At 29.2% G+C, this 16,778-nt stretch overlaps 1 protein-coding gene across 3 annotated transcripts in view; it reads left to right on the forward strand.

Moving 5' to 3' along the window:
- LOC142321353 (uncharacterized) overlaps positions 1-16,778 on the forward strand; it is a 132,761-nt gene that overhangs the window by 16,935 nt on the left and 99,048 nt on the right. For all 3 annotated transcript variants that reach the window (XM_075359369.1, XM_075359370.1, XM_075359371.1), the window contains exon 2: positions 7,406-7,551. In XM_075359369.1, the coding sequence (XP_075215484.1) occupies positions 7,438-7,551 (114 nt within the window). In that variant the 5' untranslated portion in view covers positions 7,406-7,437. The remainder of the gene's footprint in view (positions 1-7,405; positions 7,552-16,778) is intronic.

The raw sequence follows: 16,778 nt of genomic DNA on the forward strand, positions 1-16,778 counted from the left end.
CCTTTTTTTTTATAAGTTGAGTTTTTAATTTACTTAATTTTTTAATAAAAAACTTAATTGCAGCGTGCTAATTTTTTGGTATTTCATAAAATATGGTTTCTTTGTTTAAGTTTAGTTTGGTAGTTCTGTTAAGATAGGCTTTTGTTCCATACTGACAATATTTATTTTCAAAGTAGGTACCAGTGAAATGATATTTAGTTGTATATGACCCTTTAAAAAATTTTGTTGGCTAGTTTGAAGAAAATAAATCATAAAAAAACTGTTTGCACTGTTAAAACATTATTTTAAAGTTCTTTATAGAATAAATATTTAATAAAATTTATTGGTTTTAAAAATACTTAACAAAAAATATAAAAAGTAGAAGTTTGTATTATATTTACATCTTTTCTCTGCTAGTAACTAAGCAAGTAATGATAACATTTATAATTATTTATTAATCCATTTTATTAGTAATTTAAAACTTTACAAAAGTTTGTTGTGAAATTTATACAATTATTCTAATAGTTTTGATGACATTTTTAAATTGGAAGTCATTAGTAAATAAATATATTTGTTAAAAACTGCTGCTACAGAATTAAGAAATTATTCATTACATAATGCAGCTTTACTAATCCTGATTTCTGTAAGTTTCACTTAATAATATAATTTGCTGTATATTTAATCTACAGAAATATTGATAAGGATTAGAATAAGATAAGAGCTTGTTTAAGGAGTTCATAAGAAATCAGAGAGAGGAAGTGAATACAGCACAGTAGAGGAACATAGCAAAAAATGTATAGTTTTATTACTGTAATCATCCTAGTTACGTTAGTATAAAAGTTTAGTCCTGCATTTTTAGTGTAACTTCTGTTTTTAGTATTATTATTTTAACAGTAATATCAGTTTTAACTTGTGCTGTTTTTACTTTAAACATAAGATTGAAGGAACTTATCGTTTACATTATTTTTTTCATTTTTTTTTTTTCAGTCAGAACTCGAACATTCTTACCTTACTTATCGTGTTTTTCATTAGTTTTATTTTATAGTGGTGTTTTACATGTATGATCTAAAAGCTTTAGTTATTTTTGTGGGATCTTTTCCAAACTCCACTTTATTTAGTTAGAAATGTATTTTTAAATGAAATTTTGTGTATTTATCCAGAACTTTTTTATTGGTTACTGACTTATATAAAAATGACTTTACTAATCATAAAAAAAATATAATGATAAAAATAATATAGGTATATTTATTATATTACTGCCCCAAAAATCTTACTTGTAAATTTTTTCCTACCCTTCTGCCGTTCCAGTGGGATTTCTCGTGATTTAATGAACTGGGTGACTGATGTGTAATGGTTCGTATTCTCATTGTATATATATATATATATACACATATTATGCCATGTTACAGAAAAAGTTCAAACTGGTTCAAATTGGTTTATTTGAATCTATTTGTTTTATTAAAATTTTTTTTGTTTCTTAATCTGCATAGCAGCAGTGTTCTTGGGCATCCAAGTAATAATTTAAATTTCCTGGTTATTAGCCTTATATTTGGCCCACATATAGCCATGCCTTACAAACTGTACTGTAATATTTGGTTTTTCTTTCTTTAAATCTGTGGCACCTTCCTCTTTTTCCAGGCTCCGGAGAAGCCGCTCTTTCCATTTGTATCCCAGAAAGTTTTGCTGCAAGAAGCATAGTTTCATGTGGTAGATTAGCATGTATTGTGGGCTGCAACATATAGGGCTTTATAAGAGATTTCCCTAATTTCTTGAGAAAATCCTGTGTCTCCATGGTTATCTGATTGGCAGTGTTCATGACTGCAAAATAAAAAGGCGGAGCAGCCTAACACGGTTCCCTGTGCGATTTTATATTCACCAAACACATAGCTACATCACCTGCAGTTTTGTTGTAGTATGTTATTATACTAGGTTTCTTGTTATCGCCGTGTTCTCTGTCAATTTCATCATCATTGGCCAGTGATGAGAGAAGAAAAACACGATGCGTTTAGGTATATAAGACAATAGAGTTAAGTCTTTGAAAATCAAACTTTGTATTTTGTGGTAAACTCTGGAGGAATTTGGGGTTATTTTTTTTTCAAAGTCCCTAGAACAGTTAGTTTTTTATTCTTCAGTTTCTTAACGATGTTACACGAATTGAACCGATGATCTATAGTCAAATCTCTCCCAGAGTTTTATAGGTTCTGTGAGTTGCAAATTACATAATCAGGTTTATTACTGACCTGAAGTGATTCCTCTGGTTGAATGTTTCACATAGTAAGTCTTAGTACAGGCTTAGATGTATACTTTAATTCCATACTTAACAGGTTTTTTTGGTAGGTACATCCTAAACTTGCACCAACATTTCATCAAGCATCACATTCTCAGAAGGAGGAAAATATTTAATACAATTTGAGAAAAAAAAATCAGAAGATTTCTCTAAGCAGTAAGGTTATCAACAGCTTTTCTCTCATTTCTATTGATGTTATCAAACTCTTAGACAACACGTTAAAAATTTAAATCTTTTTAAAGACAGCTCCTCTGAAAATTTTCAGTTCCTTCCATGTCCTAAAACTCTGTTCAATTTACTACCATACAGTATGCCAGCTGTGTAAAGTAGTTTCATCATTAGTAGTTGTTCTCGCCATGTCTGGGTCATTCCTGTGATTTTGTTTAACAGATCCTATGAAGATGTTTGTGGATTCAACAACTAACTCATGTAGAGGTTTGTTGAAAAATAATTCTCGTGACTCTTGTGGTGTGTTTAGTTATTGTGCTCTGAACTCTGCTGGGAAGATGTAAGGAAGTTGTGACTTCAAGTTCGTGTATTTTGGGGAATAAAGTTTTCCTCCATTTGGGTGGTTTTCTTAGCCCTACTTAAAAAGTAGTGTGATGGGTGGCATACCTGAATTTAAATGTGCAATGTTGGCAAGATTGGTGTCTGGTAGTAAAGGAGTCTGAGGATTGGCAGTAGTGCCTAAAGTTTGTGATTCTTCACTTTCATTTTCTTCTTCACTAAACTCACTGTTATCGTGATTACTAAATAACTTGAAATTAGGATCTGAATCGGAATTGTCCAACTCACTTTCAAGTAAGTAAAGTTATTAGTAAGTGGACAAAAATAAAAATTTGAAAAAACTAAGCGCAGTAAAACAAGTTTACATAAAACAAAATAATTCATGGTAGCAAAAAATGGTAATCAGAACAATAGGACTGGGCCTGACAGGCCCATGAGGAGTTCAGAGCTGTTCTGGATGAAGACTGACAACAAAAAAACCATTTTGTGACACCAGCACAGCCACTAGGGTGTTACAGGAAGTTATACGAAGCCACAATTCAAACAAGTTGATTATAGTTAACTTGAATCATAAACCCTATATTGAATGAAGCATTCAATATAACTTTTAGAATTGATAAATGAATTAATATTTCACAAAGTGAAGAATTTTTTTTCTTGAAATTTTTTTATGCAGGTACTTTGTGTACACAATATGTAAAATATATTGCTTTGAAAATATTTATTCTGCTGTACCAATTTGGTGGTGTAGACTGTCATTAATGCCAAAGAATTCCTGTGGTATTTAATTTTTATACTTTGAGATATTACATATTATAAGATTTTGTTAATATTCTAAGTCTCTTATGGAATATTCCATTTTAATTTTCAAAAATTTTATTGCAGCACTATTTTTGATTTTGATGATATTTGATATATGATAACTATCCACCAATGGCCAAAAAATATTTTTTTTTTATATTAAAATTTTTTTTTTTCTTGAATCAAAGTATTTTCTAATTACCAACAGGTAAAAACAGCCATTTTGTCACTTTTTCCATGAGCTGTAGCATTCTTGTTTCACATTCTACAGAGACTCAAAAAGTGTTTTTTGGAAAGAGTAAAGATTGAACTTCATCTTAGTGTACTGAAATTCATTTTGTTACATAACCAAATTTTTTAAAATTTTCTGAAGTTTTCTTAGGTACTAGCAGTACTTTTAAAAAAATTATAGTGTCCATTAAAAAAATGGCTGCCAAATTGTAAGATTTTAAAAATCTCATTTTTGGGTCCCAAAAACCACATGTGGGACAGATGGCAAAAATCTGAAATATTTACAGCAGTAAGTACATTTTATGTACTTTAAAACCATATAAAACTTAGTTTGTTACTCGTTGACGAATAGTGAAGCCAATTTTTCAGATAATAGTTATAATAGCTTTTCTTATTTTTCAGATAATAATGTAGGCCTACTATACAATTTTTTTTATGTCAATATTGAGATAGACTTATACACAAAGACTCATGTTTAAACACGAAAGTGAATAGACATGCATGGACATGGATGTTTGCATAATCCTGAATGTTAACACTGTAGAAGGCTACAGTTATGATTACTGTTTTGATTTCAATGTTATATGTTTGTATTGTTGCTAATGTTAATACTGTGGTTAGGTAATGTACACTTATGTATAAAGTAATTTTATTAGCAGTGAACTTCTCTTTTATGCCATATCTTTTATTTTTAATATTATTAATTAGAGAAATTTTTATTTTAGCTGTAGAGAAACTGGGATAAGTCAAAGTGAGATACAACTGGTAGTTAAGTGCAATTTATACTAACTGTATTGTTATTATAAGAACCCTTGCAATTTATAAAAACGGATTATGGAGTGAAAAAGCATGTCACAAATTGACAACAATAAATCTAACAATAAATCACAAGATGATACAAAAAGCGAACTGGAATGTCAAAATACAGTTGAGCCTCAATGCGTTATAGTTGTTGAATAAAACTTGTATAGCACTTGCATTTCCCCCATTAAGGTTAAACAATTATCGAGCAGCACAAAGGCACCAATTTTAAAAAACAAGTTACAAAAATAGTGTTAGTCAGTTACCAGTAAATTTAATGATTCTTTGGATTTAAATATTTCTACAGAAGAAAACAGTTTTGTACCACAAAATTATGCTGATATAGGTAGAGATATGTCAATTAATCATTAAGGTAAAGGATAAAGTGAAAACAATAACATCAAGCCAAACAATTAGTTAAAACAAATGGAATTTTGCCAAAAATCGGCAAAAAGAAACACAATCATGTAATTGATGTAAATGTTATTAAATGTGTCCAGGATTTTTACCAGAATCATGAGCACAGCCGATAGATAAGGCAAGAAGGATTGTGTCTGTAAGACAAGCCGATGGGAAGAAAATTAATATTCAAAAAAGGCTTTTCTTATGTAAAAGAATTGCACACAACCTTCAGAGAAAAACATTAATTAAAAATACGTTTTTCAAAATTTGCTGATTTAAGACCTAAATTCTGTATTGTAGCTGGTGGGTCAGGCATATGTGTAAACATACATGTACTAGCTGTAGAAAACGATGTACTGTACTGATGTAGAAAACGAAACATGCATGCTTTCACAGTGTGAAAAATATCCAGGCACTAATGAAGTGCTCATATTACTGCCAGAGAGCTGGGATGATTTTGATTCTGAAATTATCTTCAAACAGTGGGTTTCTGTTGACTGTTGTGAACTAACTACTGAAAATTAAAATATTCCAAAAAGGCATCATTTTGTTGCAAAGAAACAAGCTAATTTCCTTTTTAATTATTAAAAAGCAAAACTTGGAGGGTGAATCTATTGTAATGGGAGACTTCTATCATAATTTTCCTTTTATGATACAGGATGAAGTCCTGTCATATCACTGTCAAAAACTTATGCCACAGAACATTCATTTCTCATATATTTTAAAAAAGAAGGAAAATTACAAAGCGAAAGCTACTGTGTGATTAGTGAGTACTTGAAGAGCACAATACTACATTGTTCTGCTTCCAAAAGCAAGTTATAGTAAAAAAAACACTGTTTTAAATTTTATATGATTTTAAAGTACATAAAACGTACTTACTGCTGTAAACATTTCAGATTTTGGTCCCTTGTCTCGTATGTGGTTTTTGGGCCCCAAAAATGAGACATTTTCAAAATTTTACGATTTAGCAGCCATTTTTGTAATGAAGGATACTGTAACAATCCAATTTAAAAAAAAAATACTACTAATACCTAAGAGTTAAAGGGTAAAAAAACAAGTCTATTACCCTAAGCCCATTATTTATTTTGGACCCAAAATTTGAAAAAACAAAAATTTATAAACAGTAAATATTACAAGATTTGATTACATAATGAATTTTGAAGTACACTAAGATGAAGTTCCTTCATTACTCTTTCCAAAAAGCCCGTTTTGACTCTCCGTTAGATGTACAATAAGAATTCTACAGCTCTATATAAAAATTTTATTCTATGTTATTTATGGTAAATACCTTTATGATGGTTTTAAGTATTAGTTTATTTGTCATGGCCTTAAGCAAAAATCTGGAAGCTAATTAGATTAGATTTTGGAAGAAGTAGAAGTTGGACTTTACTCACAAGCCTTTTAGGCACTTGATTCTTTTTTGGCCATAATTCCCAGAGCCCAGTGAAGAAGCGGCGTTACCCTTTTACTCAGTAGAAGTTCTTGATATTACTGACAAGTTATAAAAGTACTTCTTACCCTTTGAAGCTTACTTAATGTGCTTCTGAAATGCAGGTATTGAATGATTTTACTTTATTATTCATTCTTGAGCTTTATAATTATTTTTATTATTTAAACATCTACAGTAAGCTAGGCTAAGATTGGTGGAAACCAAGATTTCTCTTCTCCGTTAAAAGTCTTATCGTAATCCATGACAGCCAGAAACACTTATTTTCTCTCTTATTAAATTAAGTGGATAATTGTCAAATGTAAAAAATATTATTTAGCAACAAAATGCTATAAGAAATCTGATGTAGTGTAACATCTAATATATATGCATGTAGAAGATAGGTCAAAAAGTTTGTTGTAATGTTATGCTTTTACGGAAGTCCAATATTAAATTATAGGAAGTGCTTTTGTATGATGAACTTTGCTGTCTTTTGATGGGCAGGTTTGTTGTAATTACAATAAAATCAAAACTTCATTTCTTTTTTGTAACAGAATCAGATTTATATTAAATTTCCAAATAGCTCTTTAATTATGAATTTTATGTTAAAATTTTACCAGAAAGATGGACGATAGAATTTTCCTTTAGATTATTACATTTTAAAGCAATAATTGGAAAAATTCATTAGAAGATTGATTATTACAATTACCAGTTAACTTACTAATTTACCTTATTATAGTACATATGATTAATGTATAATTTATATTCATTTATTTATATAATTCTTGTGTTATTTTATATGATTAGTAAAAATTTGTTTCTTTAATATAGTTTATATGTATATTCTTATATACAGTATATATACAGTATAACAGTAGAAGTGAGAGTTTAGTAGTTCAACATCATACTATCAAATATGTTAGTTTTATTTATATTTTTGTTACTAAAAAAAAACAATTATTATTTTGCAGTGTAAATAGAACTGTACATAGTATTAGCAGAGATGAGCACAACTGGCCGCACCACACAGCGTGGTGGCAAAAATCTAAAAACAGAAACTAACACGGCAGTTAAAACACAGAAACCAGAAGTCAAAATGGATTCAACAAAATCTTTGGTAATATTTTTTAATTTTTACTCTGAGCTTAAGGTTGAAAAACTTAATGTATATGGATAACTTAAATAAATATTACAATGGTGTAATTAAAATGATTGACAATTTAAGTAGTTTGCTAAACCCAAAAAATTAACAATTTTTACAAGTGTATAAATGTTCATTGTTTTCTATCTAGTAAAATTTTACTAGACCAGAAGGATGTGCAGCAGTACTATTAGATATATCTTTGATATTCTTAAGTAGATTTTATTTACCTGTAGCTCTGTGAAGAGTGTAAGTAATATTAATTGTAGGGTATTGGAATTTTGCAGTATTACTTGGTAATTTAAATTCAAGATGAAACAAGTCAAAAAAAAAAAAGCTAAAATAATTACATATAATGAGGGGTATGTAAAATTATTAAGTTGCACTAATGAACCCAGTTTAGGTACATGTGAAACTAACCTAAGTAATAACAGGTGAAAAAAATAAAAATAATTTGGAACTGAGATAAAAGTAGGTGAATTTAGAATGTATTTTTTATGTTGAATCTTTAGATAAAATGAGTTCTTCTTTATCACCTTCAGATTTTTAATTATGATTTTTTTAAATATTGAGAAACTTCTTAAATATTAGAATAAAAAAATAATTACAAGTAAAATTCCTACCTTTATATTGTAGACATTTACATTTATCTTAATTTATATTTCTTATTTTCCTTTTGTGTTCAGTGAAGTTTTCTCTTTTTATCATCCAGCAGTAATCACTCATCATAGATTCCATCTGCAATATGTGTTGATGGAACCTTTCCTCTTATCACCTGAGTTTTTAAAGGGAAAAAGTTCAAATGAGAATGTAAAAAATGAATTTTCAATGGCATTTTGCAGCCTAAATTTTTGTAGTTCATTTGTAAGCTGATCGTGGTTTTCAGTTTTTTTGTTTCCTAGAAAACCATCTTTAAATGACTTCCATGCTGTTCTTTAAGATTCAGCTTGCTGTCAAATATATTTTCACAAATTAATTTTCTTATTTGTGGCCTGACGAAAATTCCCTCTTTTAATTTGACTTCACTTAATCGTGAAAAAACCAAAGCTAAATGTTTAAAGCCATCCCCATTTTTATCTAATGCTTTCTTCATCAGGCCTAGTTGTATGTGTGGAGGTGGTAAAATATATTATGATCTGCTTTGACTAGGGGAATATTGAAAAAATCTCCTTTCTTGGGGTAAACTGATTTCTTTTTGGTCAGTCTTTAACTGGATAGTGTTTATTTTAGCCTGAGTATCCCACAAACACAAGAAACACATAGATTTTGTAAAGCCACTCTGTAGACGAAGAAGAAGATACCTCTTGCTTTTAGGTCAGTGATGATTAACCACTAGTGTTCATCAGGATTAAGAGCTTTTTGAAAATTTTTGACATACTTTCATGTGTTTTTCATTCTTATAGCTTGTGCTACCAGTATAAAAGAAAACTTATAGTTACACAACACAGCCTTTAAGCTTCTCTTTGACAAGTCTATAAGTAAATACAGACTATGAATAACATATTCAGTGTCCAGTTCAAACATTAGTCCTCTAACAATTTTCGTTTCAATTTCTATATATTGCAATTTTATATCCTTATTTAATAAATTCCATTTTTAAAACGCGACACGAGTTCTGCTTGTTGTTTCGACAAATACAAGTCACGAATTAGGTTGCTCAGTTCTGCTTGTGTGATGAGGTTCAGTATTTGATTCTTGTGGAATGTAATTAATGTCTACTGAAGTTGAGAATTCATCGGTTGAGCCTTCCGGGTACTCAAAAATTCTTTTCAAGAAGTTGAAATGATCGGAATCAGTAAATCAACAACATGAAGTACTTGTGTCGTAGCTGAACAAACATTTGGGTATGCCATACTGTTTTTATTATTCGAATTGAAACCAGTAAAATTTGTTAAGCATAAATAGCACTCATAATGATTAGTAGGGTTTTGCCAAATCATAGATATGCCACTGGTTTAATTTAATATAGGACTTGATGCGTGCTACATGTGTAGCCCAGGATTTTTCTTGGTCTCCCAATGAACAGTCAAAATAACATTTGTAAGCAGTTTTCAGCAGATTCGATAACTGGTTTTTGTTAACTTTTTATGGTGAATTCTCCGCAATTGTAACAAAAAATATTTGGAGAGTTTTTACTAGCCCGATTTTTATTTGTTGTAAAACTCAATGCTTTAATGAATGAAGCTAATCTTAAATATTACAGACACTCGTAATTGCATAATTATATATAAGTGTGTATGTAATAATTACTTATGTAATTATAGTTTGTATTTTCTTATTAATACAAGCGACATTCAATAATTAAACAGATAAATTAATGTAGAAGTGAAACAGTTTGTAGGAGGATTGTACTTTCATGACTTTAGGTTGGCATCACTGGGATGAGCTGAGTACAGCTGATGGATAAAAATTGCTTTGTTTATAACCTCAATATTGCATTTAATGATGGTATATCCGCTTGAAGTTTCCACATTAGTTATGTTCACTGACCCTTTTTTTGCTTTCTGAAGGTGAAAAACCAGCTATGGTGAAAGTTGTATAAACCACAGAAATTTTTATAAGTGGTATAACAGTTAAAAAGATTGAACCTCAGCGACTAACGAGCAACATCCTGGCTGGCTTGTTGGAAGTGTGAACTCCTTCACTTGATACCCGTATTGGTGACATTCATGAAGACTGATATATTACAGTTGAACATGTAGAATAAACAGTTGCAGTAAGTGTTAGCACAGACCATAATATTAGTAACAAGTTCAAGTACAGAAAATCACGTGCAAGGTGGGTCCTGAAAGAGTTAATGCAACAACACAAGGAAACATGACTCGGTGTGTAGAAAGGCTATGAAAGGAAAGGTGACCCTTTTCTAAACAAGATTTTAACGTGTGATGAAACTTGATTCGCCATTTTGAACCAGAGTCCAAAAGACAAAGCATGGAATGGAAGCACACCAGCTCACCTGTCCAAAAGAAATTCAGAATGCAAGCATTAGCGGGTGAAGTCATGTTTGACCGTCTTTTGGGATGCCCAAGGTGTCATCTTTTGTGATTATTTGGAAAATCAGCGTACAATAAACAGTACTACTCAGACATGCTGATGAAAAAAGTAAAGCCAGCATTAAGAGAAAAACATCATTGATATCAAAGGAAAGGCGTGATATTGCTACACAACAATGCTCGTCCTCACAATGCGCCCAGATGACCCAAGAAACCATCGGAAACATGGATTGGGAGATATTACCACATCTTCCCTACAGTCCAGATTTAGCTCCCTTGGATTTTCATTTGTTTGGTCCATTCAGGGAGGCATTACATGGAAAAAAGTTCAACAACAATGAGGAGGTCAAAGAATTTGCAGGAAAGTGGCTCAGACAAGACATTTCTTTGCATCAGGTATTAAAAAAACTAGTTCATTGTTGAGACAAGTGTATTAATATTGTTGGGGATTATGTTGAGAAATAATAAAAGGAATAGTAAAATTATTTTACTATTTATCTCTAATTATTGAATGTCCCTTGTTAATAAGAAACAAAGAATGATAAGGTATGATGTTGTCTCATGATTCAGATGAAACTCAGTTTAGTGTTTTTACTCATCAGTGTTTATTTAAAAGCAGTGCCATAAGTCATAATACTAAAAATAAAAATACTAGTATGTGTGATTAATACATTTAAACTTGTGTAACTGTCTATATCAGTGATGGCGAACCGTTTTGAGAAGTGGGTCAAATTCTATTATTTTTTTTTATACTAGCCTGTGGGTCACTGAATCAGTGGTGTCACTTTGTAGAGAGGGTGAGGGTGTGATAAAACGATACCAAAAATTTATTAACAGAAAAACTTGACAGTTGACCAATTTTTTTGGTTTTCACTTAAAATCCTCAAAAAGGGTCTAAGTTTCCTTTTTGTTAAACGTAGTTACATATATGTTTATGTATAATAAAATAACTATCTGAAAATAAGCAACAACAGATTTCTGTTGTGCTTATTTTCAGATAGTTTCGTAATATTAAGTTCATATTCCATATTCATTAGTTTACGCATTTTGCAGTCAATTCATTTCCAAGTTTATATTTGTTGATATATTTTACAAAATTTATAGAGGTAAACAATTTTTCACATGAATGTGTGGACCCAAAAATCATTAAGAGCATTAGCAAGTTTCTTCATTGATATAAAATTATTTGGTAAAGAATCCCATACGTTTAATATAATATTTTCAATTTTTAGTGTGGGATCATATTATCTATTCTATTTTGAAAAATTTTTCCTTCTACTTCAGAAATAGAGTTTTCAAATTTATTTTTCCACAATTTGCTGTATTGAAATTCAGCTAATTCTATTTCTAAATCATGGATACCTAGCCACATAAAATTTTTTAATTCCATTGTTTCAAATTGCATTTTGTAAAAAATTAAGTGAAATTTATTTTCTAAAATTTTAAACAGATTAAATTTCTCCTGAAAACTCATTTATTTCGTGAATTATAATTACATATTTTTTAATTGCATTTTCTTGAATGTCAAGCGTATTTTCAAAAATTATGTGTTTTGAAAATGTTTTTGTTTTTCAGTATGTATTTCATGATTTTCATTTCCTGATCTTTAGTAAAGATGTCATGGTTTGTTATAAATATTTTTTAATATTTTCTAACATCATTAATACAGTTTGTCCATTTTCCTGAAGTTTTTTTTTTTCAGTTCATTGAAATGCTGAGTGATGTCACGTAAGAACATTAAATCATTTAACTGATAAGTGTTTGAAAATTAGTCATAACAATTTTTTTTTTCTAATTCAAAAAACTTTTTCTTATAAATTGACAAACCGATTCAGAACTTGACTGCATGTGAGTCATCTATCATTGTTGTATGTCAAAATTCAAGGATATTGGCAGTCAATTTCCTCCAATAATTGTGCAAATTCTTGTTTAAGAAGACCCCTTGTGTTTATGAAGTTGATATGAATTTTATTACAACTGGTATTACACTGCCAAATGTTTTTAAATCTTGCTTTGCACATAGAACTTGCTGGTGTATTATACAATGAGATTCAATCTGAGAATATCTAATACTTTGCTTAAGCTGCTGAATAAAACCAATGTTTTTTCCTACCATATTAACTGCATTATCTGTTGTTATAGAAATAATTTCCTGTATCTCAATATCCATTTCTTTAAATGCATTATCAAATTCCTAAAAAAAATCAAGAGTTGTAACACTTCCCCTTTCAACATTATTAGTTTCATAGCTTTTCTTTCATTATACTGCCTGATATTATATCAAGCAAAAACTGCTAGTTGTGCATAATCATTTACATCATAACCCACCGAGTTGGTCTAGTGGTGAAAACAAGTCTTCCCAAATCAGCTGATTTGCAGGTTGAGAGTTCTAGTCCTAGTAAAGGACTTTCTGAAATTGACTGTTGTTCAAATACTTCTGAAATTTCCTGTGGCGAGCAATGCAGTGGGTTACTTGAAAACTAGCACCTGTAATGTTATTTTTTGGAATAAAAAAGTTTTTTTAAAACACTGGTTTGTGAATGATAGTGTTTTTTCTTTTATAAAAAAAAATATTCTCTCTTTTCATCATCTGTTGAGAAGCTGAGATTTTAATGTAATTTTTTAAAAAAAGTCTCTACATTGTATGCAACTGAAGTTACTTTTTCGTTAAAAGTTACACACACACACACACACACAGTCGTTTTATTCTATTCAGTCACACCATATGTATCAAACCCTTCCTGTTTGATATAGCGTGGACCTTGTATCATTTGGCTTTATTTTTTTAACGGCCAACATAGTACAGGGCTACAATTAAAAATATTTATATTTAGAAGACAATAATTTTAGAAGAAATGTCGTATTGACTTACTGTGATGCGTATTAACACTTCTAGATGCGTATGTCAAGCCTCCCAATTAGTTCAGCACTTTGAGCTGGTACAGCCCCATTATACGATGCAATGAATATATGTGCCAAGTTTATGACTGATTGTCATGAATCATATACTGATGTGGTGATAGAAAATAGAAGTTAGCCAACGTACACATGGAAATATATTTTCTTTATAAATTTGACATAGATATTTGTACTTTAATTTTTTAATATTTTTAATTGTCTGTTCTCTCTTTTATGATATAAAAAATAAGTTAAAAAATTAACATGTGGGTCATTAAATATAAAAAGCCTTTGTAGGTCAGTGTCTGACGTGCAAGTTGTTGGTTCACCAGCACTGGTCTATATGGAGCCATGCACTGATTGATAGAAAGATATAATTTTAGAGTGTGCTACACAAAGAAATTTGCGTGCCATTATAGTTTGGTAAATGGTAGAGTGCAATTGCTTTTAGATTAGAACAACTAATCAGTAAACCACCTTAAAAAATTAAATGTGTACCAAACCAAGAGTTATTTCTTTTTGTATTGGTTTAAAAAACTTATTCAAACAGTAATGAACACAACATATTCTTTAGGAAAACATAGGAAACAGGTTTTTTTAATGCTATTTCCAGTCTTGATAAAAATTAACTTAACAAAACTTATAAGTCAACTGTAAAATTTTAACTAAGATAAAATTTTTTGTATAATATGCAGTTTAAATTTCTTAAAATATGGACTACTTGACGACCATCATGTTTCAGGTTGTAGAATATTTTGGTATGATGTCCTTTAATAAAAAATTGCTATCTCAGTATGCTCTACTATACTATCGAAATGGCTTTTTTCACTATTGATAAACAGTTTTTTATAAGAAATGAAAAAATGCTCGTAAAGAAATGAAAACTGCTCACAGATTTTTCCAGATGTTAAGAAGCTAAATGCTGAAAGAAATGTATGAAGGAAACTTCTGTTGCATTATACTTTGAATTTTATAAATTAAAAAAATAAGAAATAAATAAAATAAGTTAATGAAAATCAGCTTTAATTCAAAATTTTACTTCAGTGGCCTGTTCTGCCTCAAGAACATGACTTTCCTACATTGAGTGTATAGTCACAATCGTCTGGTGATACATACTCTGGCCACTTATTACATTATTATTGGTGTAGCTGCTTGTGAATCTGTATAAACTTTTTTAACATAATTTATTTTTAAAAATATTTCATATTGTATAAAATGATTAATGATTTTAAATTATTTTGTTGCTCAAGGTTAATTTTTAAGCTTATGTGAAAACCTCATCATTACTAACGGAAAGTTTTGTTTTATTTAGGTCTACATTTAAAATACGTATAATTGTTGTAAACTGCTGTTTTATACTAAAACTAATAATATAATGTATTTATTTTTTATTCATCTTTTATTTTAAAAAAAGGATAATTGTAGTAATAAATATGCATTGTTAAATCAGCTCTACTATATGCGCTAGTTGATCAATTAGTTTATTTGGTCGTGGCGATAACAAAATAAGTAATGCAAGTTGTAATAAAAAAGAAATGCAAATAGCCTTATAATACAATATAGTATTAATACATTGTAGTAGTCAAGTTTGAATATCTGCATAATAAACTGACATTTGATTACAATATGCCTGCCAATTTCAAAACATACATTTTGAAAATTAATGAAAAAATATTACTGAAAATTAATATAAAATTTAGTTTTAAATTTTGAGAAACACACAACTAAATTTTACATTAATTTTCAGTTACTTCTTATGTCTTACATGTTGGAAAATATATGTTTTGTGTGCAAAATGTCTGAAGTATATTTTACTCCAAAAATAATAGTCTTAATGTGTTTATATAAAAATATTTTTTCTATGGTAACATCTTTATCATTAATGATAAATGTTGCGTGACGTTAGTGTTTTGATGGGTTTTCAGTACTAATATGCAAACACAGAGCGTTTTGATTTTCTAATATGTAATTCTCTCAACGTGTATGAACAAGTTTCCGAATATATACAAACTATATGCGGTATATGAAAAAATTCAATACCGCAACAGTATATGAATTATCAATTTTTATACCTGCCTTTGCCAAAATAATGTGATACATCCTGAAATTTGATTTAGAAGATAAGCATTCATATTAACCTATGCTAACCGCACAGTCTACATTCTGAAATTTGATTTAGAAGATAAGCATTCATATTTACCTATGCCAACCGCACAGTCTACAATAATTTTTTACCAAAGTTTAGAATCTGGAAATAATAAATACAAAAAAAAAGACTGTAAAAATGGTATTTCCTATGTTTTCCTTAATAATGTAAATGTTGCCTTTTATTTTTTGAATAAGTCCTTTCTAAAGTAGCTTTGATATTTATTATTTTTTTTTATGATGGTTTATTAAGAGATTATTTGCAATTACCAAATGGTTTTTAAATTTCAGACTGAGATTTTACAATTGAAATTTTTACAATGAAATTTTTAAATTTCAGTGTAACAAAAATAACTATAACATTATGTGATATTACTTCTTAAACCATTTCAAATAATCATAATCTGTTGATTAAAACTGTGGTAGTTTTAATCTACGAACACAAAATTTCGTCCTTAATGTTTTCTAAATTTTTAAGGGTTGAAAACTTTTTTTTTAAATGAGACGATATAGCTTGTGACATTCTAAGGCCCTTTGAATGACAAGTAATTGGTACAAATAAAATAAAAATTTGTTCGCTGGTGTTATGATTAAAAGTGTGGTCTTTTTAGGTTTTGTTGGGATACATTTACTGACCCAAAGCATTAGGTCTGAAATCATTCATTCTTGTTAAAAATATGGGTTTTAGGTTTCTCCAGCATTAAAAAAAGTACCAGTAAACACAGCATTATAACATCAGTTAAACATACGAAAAACCAATAAAAGGTATCTACTTCTTTTGCTGGTAACATATGTTGAATAATTTATTACCAGATAAACTTAATGATTAAATAATTAAAAACTAATTCATATAAATGAATTGTTAATAAAAAAATAAAACTTAAATCGTTCATTAGTTAATTTTGTTATAAAGATTTTTAACAAATGGCATTAAGAGATAATAAATGACACATCTTTTTTTTTTACCTAATAAAAGTATCAATTTTTAAATCATTTGTCCAAAATGATCCCCATTTTCCTATAAACAGTAATAGTCTAAAAATTCACATCTTACTTTTATTAAAGGTTCTTTAGTTACAATCTACAATTTAGTTACATTTTACAATTTCATTTGTCACCTCTTGTATGTTGATATGAATTTCTTTAAAAATTATTGATTTTAAATGA

Source organism: Lycorma delicatula, chromosome 3, assembly GCF_047948215.1.
Source record: "Lycorma delicatula isolate Av1 chromosome 3, ASM4794821v1, whole genome shotgun sequence".
NCBI classification, from domain to species: Eukaryota; Metazoa; Arthropoda; class Insecta; order Hemiptera; family Fulgoridae; genus Lycorma; species Lycorma delicatula.